The following is a 13,441-nucleotide window of genomic DNA, read 5'->3' as shown; positions in this document are numbered from 1 at the left end:
TTATTAAGTTTTATATTTTCAAAATTATGAAATAGTATGTTTTTATGTTTATACATGCAATGTGTAATAGACTGGTGACCAGCTTATTTTATTTTCTCAGAGACCATCTTGGTGGCCCTTCGAGATATCGCCTGGTGCATTAGCTTTTGCTATCATATGGCCTTTTATTTCCCAGTGGTTGGTGCATTTATATTATCAAAGAAGGAGAAGGTAATTTAGTTTTATGATTGACAATAGTATGCAGAGTCTTATAATCTATAGTAGACAGAGCTTTCAATAGCAGTGAAGAGGATAGCTCTGTTTTATAGATGTATTGTCATACTGGACATTCTGTACCGATCCTGAGACTGAACTATCTTGGAAATGATATCTAGTGGATTTCTAGGTACCTGTTAGACTTAAAAAAATTAAAGTCTGATGGTTATTTTGGGCGCTTTGCTAACATTAAACGACTATAGACAATAGGTAGGGAAACAAATAATGCCTGCATACTCTTTGAAATAGACATTGACATTTCAGAAGATTTTTAGCCTGGTGGTTGACTATCTCTAGAAATAGAGATTTTTCTAATTTGAGGGGCAATATTCCAGTTTAGGATGCCAGGAGATACGTCAAATAGGTCTGAGAATAATAGATTGGGATCCTTGAAAGGGCTCTGAGATTGTCTAGGTTAGGAATAACCTGAGGCTCAATCTCTTGGGTTCATTAAAGCATTTTTTTTTTAGACACTACGTAAACTGAATTACTTCGCATGGCTGGGCATATAGACCATCGTTTACTCCACTCATGGCCTCACTTATTATGTTTTTGGTGTTTTCATCACCATGTCCCATTAAATAACAGATGGGGAGAAGAAATAGGATATTTGATAATTTTAAGTGCTGTCTTAAATATGTGCAATAGAGACACATTTTTAAAAATCTACAAGTTTAAGTAATTATGGGTATGTTGTTCTTCTACCAAAGAACCCAAGTCCCTAATTAACTGTATTTGCTATCAAAAGCAGAAATGAGACATTCGCCCTTCTCTTCTCTGAAAGGGATAAACAGCACACTAGTTAATGTAAGTGCTCCAGTGATAATACCTGATGGCAGAGAAACCGAGATGCATCGGGATTTGGGTGAATACTTTTAGTCTTCCTGCTTTCTGCTTATGTTAAGACAGTTTGACTTACGTTCGTAAGAGAACTAAGTAAGTTCCGTGGTACATTCATGTTCTTGGAATACTCCCACTCACTTGAAAAAACTTGAGTTAGGAGTTCAGAAACAAAAACTGCTCTCACAGTGTTATTTACCTCTTTTCTAAGTCATTTGTATAGATGTCATTTCAGCTGTGTGGAAGGTGGGTGTCAGGGTTTGATAAACCTTAGTTTAAGTCCTTTCTTTTCTTCTTTTTACACATTTTACATTTCTCCCATGATGGTTGGGTTTAGTGGTACACAGTGGTTTTTTTTTTTTTTCTTTTTTTTCAGATTTTATTTATTTGAGAGAAAGAGAGTGAGCGAGAGAGAGAGCATGGAGGGGAGCGGGCAGAGGGAGAGGGAGAAGCAGGCTCTCCACTGAGCAAGGAGCCTGACATGGGGCTCGATCCCAGGACCCCGAGATCATGACCTGTGCTGAAGGCAGACACTTAACCGACTGAGCCACCCAGGTGCCCCTCACACAGTGTTTTAAATTTTAATTTCCCTAATAAATGGAGGGAAAAAGGACCCAGCCTTTTTTCACTATTTAATAAGAATGCTAGATTCAAGTAGCAGGACACAGTGGCACTAAAGTTAGGTGTTGACGTAATTTGCAATGTATTTCAAAGTTCCTTTTCATGTTTCCTTTGTTGAAAGGTGAGGATTGGAGAGTAGAGAAATTTGGCACAAGACAAAAGCCCTAACGCCTCCTTGAGTTAATAATTTATGTTATGCTTAAGTTTGCAGCAGCTTGTCACTTTATTAAAGATGGAAAAAACAATGACTTTGCTTCAGCAGTCACCCAAAATTGCAATTTTTCTAAAAAGTTTTTTGTGTTTTTTAAAAGATTTATTTATTTATTTATTTGACAGAGAGAGAAAGACACAGTGAGAGAGGGAATGCAAGCAGGGGTAGTGGGAGAGGAAGAAGCAGACTTCCCTCAGAGCAGGGAGCCCGATGTGGGGCTCGATCCCAGGACCCTGGGATCATGACCTGAGCTGAAGGCAGGCGCTTAACGACTGAGCCACCCAGGTGCCCCCTAAAAGTATTTTTTTAAGATATTCCTTCCTGGTTGACATCTATGCCATTTCTCCTAAGTATCCCTTTCAATTGCTTACAGATGCCTCTGAATGGAGAAACTCTTAGCTATTTTTTTTTTTAAAGATTTTATTTATTTATTTGATAGAGATAGAGAGAGGGAGAGCACAAGCAGGTGGAGTGTCAAGCAGAGGGAGAGGGAGAAGCAGGCTCCCCGCTGAGGAAGGAGCCTGACGTGGGGCTCGATCCCAGGACCCTGGGATCATGACCTGAGCCGAAGGCAGCCGCTTAACCGACTGAGCCACCGAGGCGCCCCACTCTTAACCTATTTTTTTTTTTTTTGATGTAGTGTTCCATGATTCATTATTTGCATATAACACCCAGTGCTCCATGTAGAACGTGCCCTCTTTAATACCCATCACCAGCCTAACCCATCCTCCCACCCCCTCCCCTCTAGAACCCTCAGTTTGTTTTTCAGAGTCCATTGTCTCTCATGGTTCATCTCCCCCTCCAGTTTCCCCCCTTCATTCTTCCCCTCCTGCTATCTTAACCTATTTTTAATATTCTACTTTGTTATTGTTGAATCTTCATCAAGTTTTCAGTATGTTAAGTGTTTAGTCCTTCCAAATTACCAATTATTTAGACTGCGCAACTGCATTTTGTTTTAAAGATTATTTATTTATTTATTTATTGACAGAGAGAGAGAGACAGCGAGAGGGAACACAAGCAGGGGGAGTGGGAGAGGGAGAAGCAGGCTTCCTGCGGAGCAAGGAGCCCAATGTGGGGCTCGATCCCAGGACCCCGGGATCATGACCTGAGCCGAAGGCAGACGCTTAATGACTGAGCCACCCAGGTGCCCCCGCAACTGCATTTTGATGAGATAGTGGGGTTTTTTTTTAAAGATTTATTGACTTGGGCGCCTGGGTGGCTCAGTCGGTTAAGCGACTGCCTTCGGCTCAGGTCATGATCCTGGAGTCCCGGGATCGAGTCCCACATCGGGCTCCCTGCTCCGCAGGGAGTCTGCTTCTCCCTCTGACCCTCCTCCCTCTCATGCTCTCTGTCTCTCATTCTCTCTCTCTCAAATAAATAAATAAAATCTTTAAAAATACAAAAAAGATTTATTGACTTATTTGTGAGAGAGAGCACACGGAGAGGAGGGGCAGAGGCAGAGGGAGAGAGAGAAAATCCCAAGCAGATTTCCTGCTGAGCGTGGAGTCTGACATGGGGCTTGATCCCAGGCCCTGACCTGAGATCATGAAACTGAGCCAAAATCAAGAGTTGGATGCTCAACCGACTGAGCCACCCAGGTGCCCTGGATGAGATAGTGTTTTATGTATTATTTGTTTATATATGTAACAAGTTAACTGGGGTTGGAGATAGAGCCATATTTGATATGGAAATACGTTTCGGCCTTGAGGGGACTTAGACATCTTTTCATCTGGAAGTGTGTAGCAGTTTTTTTTTTTTTTTTTAAAGATTTTATTTATTTATTTGAGAGAGAGAATGAGATAGAGAGCATGAGAAGGGGGAGGGTCAGAGAGAGAGGCAGACTCCCTGCTGAGCAGGGAGCCCGACGTGGGACTCGATCCCGGGACTCCAGGATCATGACCTGAGCCGAAGGCAGTCACTTAACCAACTGAGCCACCCAGGCGCCCTGTGTAGCAGTTTTTAATCTGACAGTTATATAGGAATGAAAACTAGAGAGCAGTGTGTATGGTTTGGAGGAGATGGGTTCTGTGTTAGAGATGAGGAGAAAGATCCAGAAATCCAGTTAGAGTGGGAAAGGTGTGGAAAGGAGTGGGTATGCCCCCCCCGCCAGTGCAGAAGAATCTAAATTCAAAAGTAAATTACTCGCGGGGCGCCTGGGTGGCTCAGTCGGTGAAGCGTCTGCCTTCGGCTCAGGTCATGATCTCAGGGTCCTGGGATCGAGCCCCACATCGGGCTCCCTGCTCAGTGGGGAGTCTGCTTCTCCCTCCCCCTTTGCCTGCCACTCCCCCTGCTTGTGCTCTCTCTCTCTGTCAAGTAAATAAATAAAATATAAAAAAAACATTGTATTATCACTCTGCAGTAGGTCAGGAAAAAACCAAAAAACAAAAACATTTTTTCTGAATGTGGTATGAAGAGCAACACCTGCAGACTTCTTGTTCAAAAATTGGCCCTGCACAGCCTCCTGTGGTTCTACCTCTACCCAGTTACCCAACCTGACCATTCTAGTCAAATTATCCAGGAGTAAAATTCTAAAAGCAGCCCTATTAAGTCCAAAAAGACTACCCTTAAGCTATTACTTTGAAGGGAAGGATGTTTGCAACCGCTTTTGTTTTGTTTTCTTTTTTTTTAAAGATTTTATTTGTTTATTTGACAGAGAGAGATGCAACCGCTTTTCTTGATCATTCTGCCCAGGTTCATAAATATGCGTGTAGTTTTCTTGCGGCACTGAGCTTTCAGTAGCGAGGTTCTAGAAACTAGGTAGGTGTAGGGAGGATTTCTGCAGGAACACTCTTCAGGTGGAGCCTGGGGCAGATGGTCCTGCCTCAGAAAGTCCAGGCTTCTGAGGAGGGGAAAGAAACCATCAGTACAGCTGAGCCAGATCCTTGAGCAGGCAAGGTGAAAGGCATCATGTTTCGCTCTACCCTTAATCTGTTGTTTTCTGTAACTTTTCTTCTCTTATCACACCATACCCTACATTTTGCAAGTTAATTTAAAAAGAAAAAAGGAGAAAAAGATCTCAGGAAGAGCCTTGAAAAACATTCTAAAATTCTGAAAATACTGATGGGGATTTATGTCTATTTACCTATTACAGGAGAAGATTGACGATTAGAGAGTTGTATGCTTTTTTGTAAATCTGCAAAGGATTTTGTGTAGGAATCTACATCACGTGGGTTGTTAGTAAGTGTTGATAACTGTTCATGTACCTTCCAGCTAACATTTCTGCTAAAACCGCACTCAGGCTGTTAGTTTTTAGAACCAGCCTGCAATTGTGGGACGCCTTGGTGGCTCAGTCAGTTAAGCATCTGCCTTCAGCTCAGGTCATGATCTTGGGGTCCTGGGATCCAGCCCCAGGCCCACTTTGGGCTCCCTGCTCAGTGGGGAGTCTGCTTCTCCCTCTCCCTCTGCTCCTCCCCCCAGCTGGTGCTCTCTCTCTCTCAGATTAATAAATAAAACCTTTAAAAAAAAAAGTACCACCCACAATTCTGTTCTGGCTCCAGGGACCTTTTTTTTTTCTTCATGCCTTAAGGGCTGTCCTTATGTTACATAATATGAAAAATGATCTGCTTATTTAAAATGTCACTCCTGCCAAGGAAGTGTACATAAGGGGCGCCTGGTTGGCTCAGTCGTTAAGCGTCTGCCTTCGGCTCGGGTCATGATCTCAGGGTCCTGGGATCGAGCCCCGCGTCGGGCTCCCTGCTCAGTGGGAGCCTGCTTCTCCCTCTCCCCCTACCCCTGCTTGCGTTCCCTCTCTCACTGTGTCTCTCTCTGTCAAATAAATAAATAAAAATCTTTCAAAAAAAAAAAAGGACGTGTACGTAAGAGGCTTTCTACAGAAGATAAAGGCTGATGGTATTATCTAAAATATCACTCCTGCCAAGGAGGTTGCATAAGAGCATTTCTACAGAGGTGAGGAATGAATCTGTGATGAGAACGTTCCAGACATTTTGGCATCTTGAGTTCTGGGGAGGGAATAGAGATTTTACCGCTGTGGGACCTTTCCCAGATCTCAGATCATACGCGAATTGTGTTTTGTGCTGACAAGCCCACCCCCTTCTCTGATCACTCATTCACTCTGCTATCACTAAAACTGTCACATTATACCTTTCCAAATTGTTAGTTTATATGTCTCCCCCTCACACCCAAGCTAACCTGAGAGCTCTTTTGAGAGCTGAGAGCCTGCCTCATTTATGTTTGAATCCCCAGTGCTTGGCACAGTGCCTGGAAAGTAACAGACACAAAATATATGTTGATTTTTTTTTTTTTTAAGATTTTACTTATTTAGTTGACAGAGAGAAAAGAGCGCATAAGCAGGGGGAGCGGCAGGCAGAGGGAGAGGGAGAAGCAGTCTCCCCTCTGAGCAGAGAGCCCGCCCCAGGACCCTGGGATCATAGCCTGAGCTGAAGTCAGACACTTAACCAACTGAGCCACCCAGGTACCCCAATATATGATGATTAAATGAGTAGTCTAGGTTATATATCTATCAACCTTTTGTAATCTTACTCAGCTTTTTTTTGTTTCAGAACTTCTCCAAGTTATAAAATAATTCCCAAAATTCTGAATTGCATTAAGCCAACTAGAAAAGGATGAGAAGTAATTTCTTAAGAACTGTTGGTAATTGGGGCGCCTGGGTGGCTAAGTCGTTGAGCGTCTGCCTTCGGCTCAGGTCATGATCCCGGGGTCCCGGGATCAAGCCCCACATCGGGCTCCCTGCTCCACAGGAAGCCTGCTTCTCCCTTTCCCACTCCCCCTGCTTGTGTTCCCTCTCTCGCTGTGTCTCTGTCAAATAAATAAATAAAATCTTTAAAAAAAAAAAAAATGTTGGTAATTTTATGGTTTGATTCTGAATGTGAATATTATTGTTATGTTATCCAAAGAATTCTCTGGTATGGATGTGTTTTGTATTCAGGTTGCATTTATATTCATAGGAAATTGGTTTTTACTTTGTTTTTAAAGAAAACTGAACTGAAGAAAATGATATTTTCCCCAAGAAGACTACTGGGCCTGAATGACCTCAGAATGAAATGGAATGTGGAACTCACAAGAAATCTTAGTTTGTGATGATTACATTTCTTTTTGTCGTCCAATAGTTTGGTTTGTGTACATATATACATATATATATATTTTGCACTACACAAATGATAACATTTTAAGGACTAATATTGCTGATACTTGAATAATTAATCTCAACTAGGTTATAAGTAGCATACATAGATTTGCCCTACCCTTGAACTTGAAGGACATTAAATTATTAATTATTGTTTGGTAACATGTTTACCTGATTATCTCCCATAGAGAACTATAAGCTGCTTTTCCAAGGTACAGTTGTGATAATGAGATGAGATTTGTAACTGGATATTTTTAATTTTCTAAATTAACTATGAGAAAGAATGCAAACCAGGAGTGAATTTCAAATGAGATTAAATCAACTTTCTGTCTTAGTCACTGAATTGCCATGCCAAGGACTAGAAAACTGCTGGAAGAATCTTCTCCACATCCACTCTGTGGGCTGCCCCTAATCCCTCCTGGGCATTCACAGTGCTGACTTTAGTGTTTAGGCGTCCTTATTACAAAGTAGAGCCCTACGTCCGAGGCTTACTTTTTACAAACGAACACAGACTAGACATAACCTGCTGACAGGAATGATGAAGAATCGGCTTCAAGTAGGTCTGAAAGTATACTCTGAGCCTGTAGATCATTGGTAAGATTTTATTCAATCGTATACATTTATTCCTTTGTAATCGCTTTTCTTTAACTGAGGATATCTTGTTTCTGCTTCATAGGGTGCTTTGAAATGTAAAATGAAAACTTATTTATACTGTTTTTACAAAGGTCAAAAAGGAAACATATGAAAATCACTTTTCTGCAACTGGTAAACTACACAGACTGGACTCTTAACCTCTTAGTGCCTCCGTTTTTCCTTCGGGGTATGATATTTGAGATACACCTATTTCACAGGGGTAATGGAAGGATTTGCAAGCTAGCAGGCCATGTGCTTCCATATGAGTAAGGCACACCCAACTAATGTAAACTTAAATGTCCCCCATTTAGACTAAAAAGAAGACTGTAATTTAGATCCTTGAAGGCTTTGTTTGGAATTATTCTTCCTGTATACCTTCCAAAACTCCACTTATTTAGATGTACCTTGTACTGTAAAGATTTCTCTCATTCAAAGGCATAGTAGCAAATAATTTTTAAGCATTCTTGGTATGTATGATGTTGAGTTAAGCATCATGTGTTCAGAGTGTTTTCAGTAAGAAAGTAATCCATCCCTAGGTTAGAGAGTGGTTCTTTGTTTGCTTGAAGAAAAAAGTATAAGAATATAATTTGCTTTCCCCAGACTCTTTTTTCCTTTTTTTTTCATGTAGCTTGGTGTTTTTTATTTTTTAATCACATCTTGATTAAAATGTGTCTATCTAAAGGGATTACTAATATTTGCTTTTTAAAAACTGTTCTCTAGTTATTTGGGGGAAAAAATGAAGCAAGTAACTGAATTATATGTAAAAATAAGGTTTAAACCTGTAGATCAGGGATTATTTTCAAAAATTAGATATCAATTTGGTATCAGAAAATGGTGGCTTTTCTCTTTAGTAAATCAATTAACTAAATGCCAATTAAGAATGTAAGCAGTTGTGATTCATTACAGGCACTGGGAGGTGACTGACTCCTAGGGATAACCATTTGTATCCTATTCCAAAGTCTCATTTTATAGTTTGAAAAGCACTTTGCACACAGTTCTTGTATATACAAGTAAAGATGTAATTATAGGATATAGTGTTACTGCTTTGTTTAATGAGAACCTCATTTAAAATTTTAAATTGACAGCTGGTATTTTTTTAATGATCTACTTCTTTTCTGTTTCTTTATTGTAAAACTACATTAAAAATAAAAAGGTTAATGAGAAATGCTGTGGTTTTTATTACTTGTTACTGGTAGAAGTACATTGATTATAAAGGATTAAATGAGCAGAAATAATGGGAATTCATAGAACGTAATCATGCCTCTTTCGGAGTAAAGCCATACTATTACATACAATTTCATAAAAGTCCCAAAGTGGGATAAAGTAGAGCTCCTTTAGTCATTTGGTTAAGAATGTTATTGATCCAGTCAAAATCTTAGTTTCCATTCTTTCACCAAATAGCTAGCTTCCCCCAGCTACTCAGTGCACCCTTAATCAGCCAAGACATTTTAAATACACACAGTTGGTCTTAGGTAGAACATGGTGAGAGAATTTGTGTGTTTTGTTTTGTTTTTTCCTAAAGATTTTATTTATTCATTTGAGAGAGAAAGAGAGAGAGCGCACACAAGCGGGGAGTGGAGGGAGAGGGAGAAGCAGGCTCCCAGCTGAGCAGGGAGCCTGATGCGGGACTCGATCCCAGACTCTGGGATCATGACCTGAGCGGAAGGCAGACGCTTAACGACTGAGCCACCCAGGTGCCCCTGTGTTTTTAATACAAACATATAACTTGTAACTTCTGCAGGTGGTGATAAAAAGTGATGTTAGCTATTTGTATCATTTAAGATCCCAGTGTTCTGCTGCATGTCATAAAAACTTAACTGCAGTGACTTGACCAAATAAGTTTGGGGTTTTTTTTCTTATATACAGGAAGTACACAGGGACGCCTTCATCAGTCTTACACAATTCATCAGTCTTACACAATTCACAGCGCTCACCATTCAGTGCCCCCTTCTTTAGGTCTGTTTCTGTACTTGTTTTTCCTTTCTGCTTCTCAATCCTTGTTTGCCCTGATTTTCTCTCCATTAATCCTCTTTTGAAGTGGTACTACATTGTATAAACTGGAAAGTGATAAATGTCCTTTCCTTTTAAAAAACAATTAAATGGAACTTCTAAATACATACATAATACGAGGGGTAGCCATTGCTCTGTTATTCTGCCTAGCATCCTTTCCTCTTCCTCCTGATAAAAGCACCGCTCCCCTCTCTGTCCCTCCCCGTTTGGAGAGAGCTCTCCCTCCTGCACTCTCATTAGGTGATTTGGGGGAGGCTAAGGAATGGAACACCCAGCTATCCCAGCCCTGCCCCCTGCCCCCAAGCCATAGTGGTGGGCCTGTGACTCAAAACTGGCCAGTGTACATCCTGTTCTGCTGACCACAGCGACAGTCTTAGGAATGGGCATATGACCGTAAGTAGGGCAAGTGGTGTTATTCTCTGGATTTATTTCAGGTAATCAGGAGAGAGTATTTTGCCTTTTCCAGAATGTTAGATAGTTTGAGTCATAGAGTATGAAGCCTTTTTGGATTGGCTTCTTGCACTTAGCAATATGCATTTAAGGTTCCTTCATGTAATTTTGGAGCTTCACACCTAATTTCTTTATATTTTTTTATGACTGTGTTTCCATAGAGTTTTATAAAACAAGCAGGAGCGGGGGCAGATTTGGCCCATGGGCTATAGTTTGCTGACTTCTGAATCATATTTGATTGTATGGATGTACCACAGTTTATTTATCCTTCCACCTATTGAAGAACATCTTGGTTGCTTCCAAATTTTAGCAGTTATGAATAAAACTGCTGTAAACAACTGTGTGCTGGTTTTGTGTGGTCATACTCATTTGGGTAAATACCAAGGAGCATGATTGCTGGATCACATGGTAAAGGTATGTTAGGGTTTTTTTGGGGGGGGGGAGTGGAGAGAGAGCATGAGCGGGGTGGGGAGGGGCAGAGAGAGGAGAGAGAGAATCCCAAGCAGGCTCCATGGCCAACACAGTGCCCAATGTGGGGCTTGATCCCACAACCCTGAGACCACGACCTGAGCCAAAATCAAGAGTTAGTAGATGCTCAACCGACTGAGCCACCCAGGTGCCCCAGTATGTTTAGTTTTATAAGAAAGTGCCAAAATGTCTTCCAGAGTGGCTGTACTATTTTGTATTCCCACCAGTGATGAACAAGAGTTCTCGTCTCATGTCTTTGCCAGCATTTGGTGGTGTCAGTGTTTGGGATTTGAACTGTTCTGATGGGTGTGCAGTGGCATCTCAAGGTTTCATTCTCTTTCTCTTTGAATTACAGCCTGTAAGGTTGATACTGTAGAGATCTGGGTCATCTATCCTGCAACTTGGAGGAGGCTGAGATAATAAGGCCAACATCTGGACCTAAGAACTTAGACCCCAGTCAGATACAGTGAATTCAAGTGAACTCTGAAAATACTATCCCTCTCTTTATACAATTTGTTTACATGGATTAATAAATTTCCCTTGTTACTTAAGGGAGTTTCAGTTAGGTTTCTGACACTTGCAGCCCGAGACCTGACTACTATAGACACCTCTTGATTCTCCGAACGGAGGTGGTGTGCAGGCTTTGGAGCTGGACTATCTAGGTTAGGATTGTGTGCAGTTATGGGAAAATCACTTAAAACTTGTGTTTCAGTTTCCTTGTGTATAAAATTTGGATAATAATGTCATAGGGTTAATACATGTAGTATACAGAGAATAGTGCTCAGGATCCAGTAAGTACTTAGTAACTGATAGCTATTGTGATGGCAATATCATTTTGATTATTTCACTATCAGTCCTTTTACAGAAGTAGGACTCAAAGACATAAAATCCAATTCCCTTTCACAGGTTTTGAAAGTGCTATAAAAAAGATAGATACTGGAAATGACAGTGCAAGGGTACAGACTTTTATTTATTTATTATTTTTTAAACAAGAGCCAGTCTCCTCCACTTATCCTCTGGATATTAGCCCTTTCCTCAAGGATTTTTACCATATTTTTCTTCCCCGGAAGCAACTACTTTCATCACTTTTGGTTGATTTCTGGGGGGATACTTACCTCCAAGGTCCTAAATAATATGTTTGAACTGCTATTCTTTGATCCTTGTGTTAGGAATTGTTTACTTCCCACTGCCGCAATTGAAGATCTCATTCTTTTTCCTTCCTTTACATTCATTGCTCACGTGTATCCTTTTCATTTCCCCACCTTTGAAATACTGCTTCTCAAAACTGAAGGGTCGAAGATTTTATGCTACCTGGAAGCTAGCAGGTTTGCCTGGCACAGTTTTATGGATGCTAGTAGAACGAAGGAGGGTTTATTTTTTTTTTAAAGATTTTATTTATTTATTAGAGAGAAAGCACAAGAGGGGGGAGTGGGAGAGGGAGAAGCAGACTCCCCGCTGAGCGGGGAGCCGGATGCGGGATTTGATCCCGGGACTCCGGGATCATGACCTGAGCTGAAGGCAGTCACTTAACCAACTGAGCCACCCAGGCGCCCCGAAGGAGGGTTTATTATACATAGCAATATGAGCAGCGAGAATATTGGCATTTTGGTACTGGTGGTCCCAGCCCCAAGCCCCACAGGGTGACACAGGAGGCCATATCGGCACCTGCACATGCAGTGGGGGTGCCTTACAGGAGAGGAGCCCTGACTTTAGGGAATGCGAATCTTTTATAACGGGTAGTAAGCGGGCCTGAACTTTACTCTGGATGAAGACCTTATCTTTATTATATTAGTAACTCTCCTGCATTTACTGCAAAAGGAGATACAATCTCTGTCTTCCAAGGCTGTTCACCATACAAACATCCTTGAAAATACAGTACAGAATAAAGGGCAGTCAGTGCCTTATTCACAGGACATGAGAAATACAAGAGCCACGGAGAATTTTTGTATTCTCACACATTTGTATTACAATACATTTGTATTATAGTTAGATAGGTATTTAGGGTTCACATTATTAGGACCATGTACACATTATTCACAGGTGAGCAAATTATTAAACTATGATCATTTTCCCTTTCTTGCACAGCTTTTTGTTATTGCTGGAGTTAATAGTCTTATTTTTATTTTAAGTGGGTTCCATGCGCAACGTGGGGCTTGAACTCACCACCCTCAGATCAAGAGTCACATACTCTACTGACTGAGCCAGCCAGGTGCCCCAGTAGTCTTAGTGTTTCATTTGTTTAGTTTTCTTTATACTTATCAATAATTCAATCCCCAATTCTTCCCCAGTTGTCTAAATAACCTTCAGGTACTGTACTCTATCAATTTAATGTGTATCCTATCAATTTCGTAGAGCTGAAAGGCTGCGCCCTATGCCCAGCGTACAGCTCTTATCCCGCCTAACACTTGACCATCACCTTTGAGGGGTCATTTTACCTCTCTCCTCTGTTGGATAGTTGGCTTCCCCTCTTCCATGTATTCTCTTGGTTTACCATTCCATTTTGATGGAGCATGATTTCCAGTATCTTCCTGAGAAAAGGTTCACAAGAGGTAAATATTTTGAAACTCTCTATGTGTGAAAATGTCTTTATTCTTCTGTTTCTGAAGTTTGAAGACGTGGCTTGGTTGCCTTTTTTTTTTTTTAAGAATTTATTTATTTGACAGAGAGAGAGCACAAGTAGGCAGAGTAGCAGGCAAAGGGAGGGGGAGAAGCAGGCTCTCCGCTGAGCAGGGAGCCCGATACGGGGCTTGATCCCAGGACCCTGGGATCATGACCTGAGCCGAAGGCAGACGCTTAACCGGCTGAGCCACCCAGGCGCCCCTGCTCGGTTGCCTTTTTGTTTGCAGTTT

General features: G+C 41.2%; 1 protein-coding gene across 12 annotated transcripts in view; it reads left to right on the top strand.

Moving 5' to 3' along the window:
• Positions 1-11,143, top strand: part of ACBD5 (acyl-CoA binding domain containing 5) — a 45,707-nt gene extending 34,564 nt beyond the window's left edge. For 7 of the 12 annotated variants that reach the window (XM_081820750.1, XM_081820746.1, XM_081820751.1 and 4 more), the window contains 2 exons: positions 101-210; positions 1,472-6,167. In XM_081820750.1, coding sequence (XP_081676876.1) covers positions 101-210; positions 1,472-1,562 — 201 coding nt within the window. In that variant the 3' untranslated portion in view covers positions 1,563-6,167. The other 5 variants (XM_081820748.1, XM_031042163.2, XM_031042160.2 and 2 more) reach the window with 5 other exon arrangements.
• The last annotated feature ends 2,298 nt before the right edge of the window (positions 11,144-13,441 follow it).

The sequence above is a fragment of the Leptonychotes weddellii genome, chromosome 5 (assembly GCF_054177405.1).
Source record: "Leptonychotes weddellii isolate Sample4059 chromosome 5, ASM5417740v2, whole genome shotgun sequence".
NCBI classification, from domain to species: Eukaryota; Metazoa; Chordata; class Mammalia; order Carnivora; family Phocidae; genus Leptonychotes; species Leptonychotes weddellii.
Note: the sequence above shows the minus strand (reverse complement) of the source record. Positions and strands in the feature narration are given on the sequence as shown.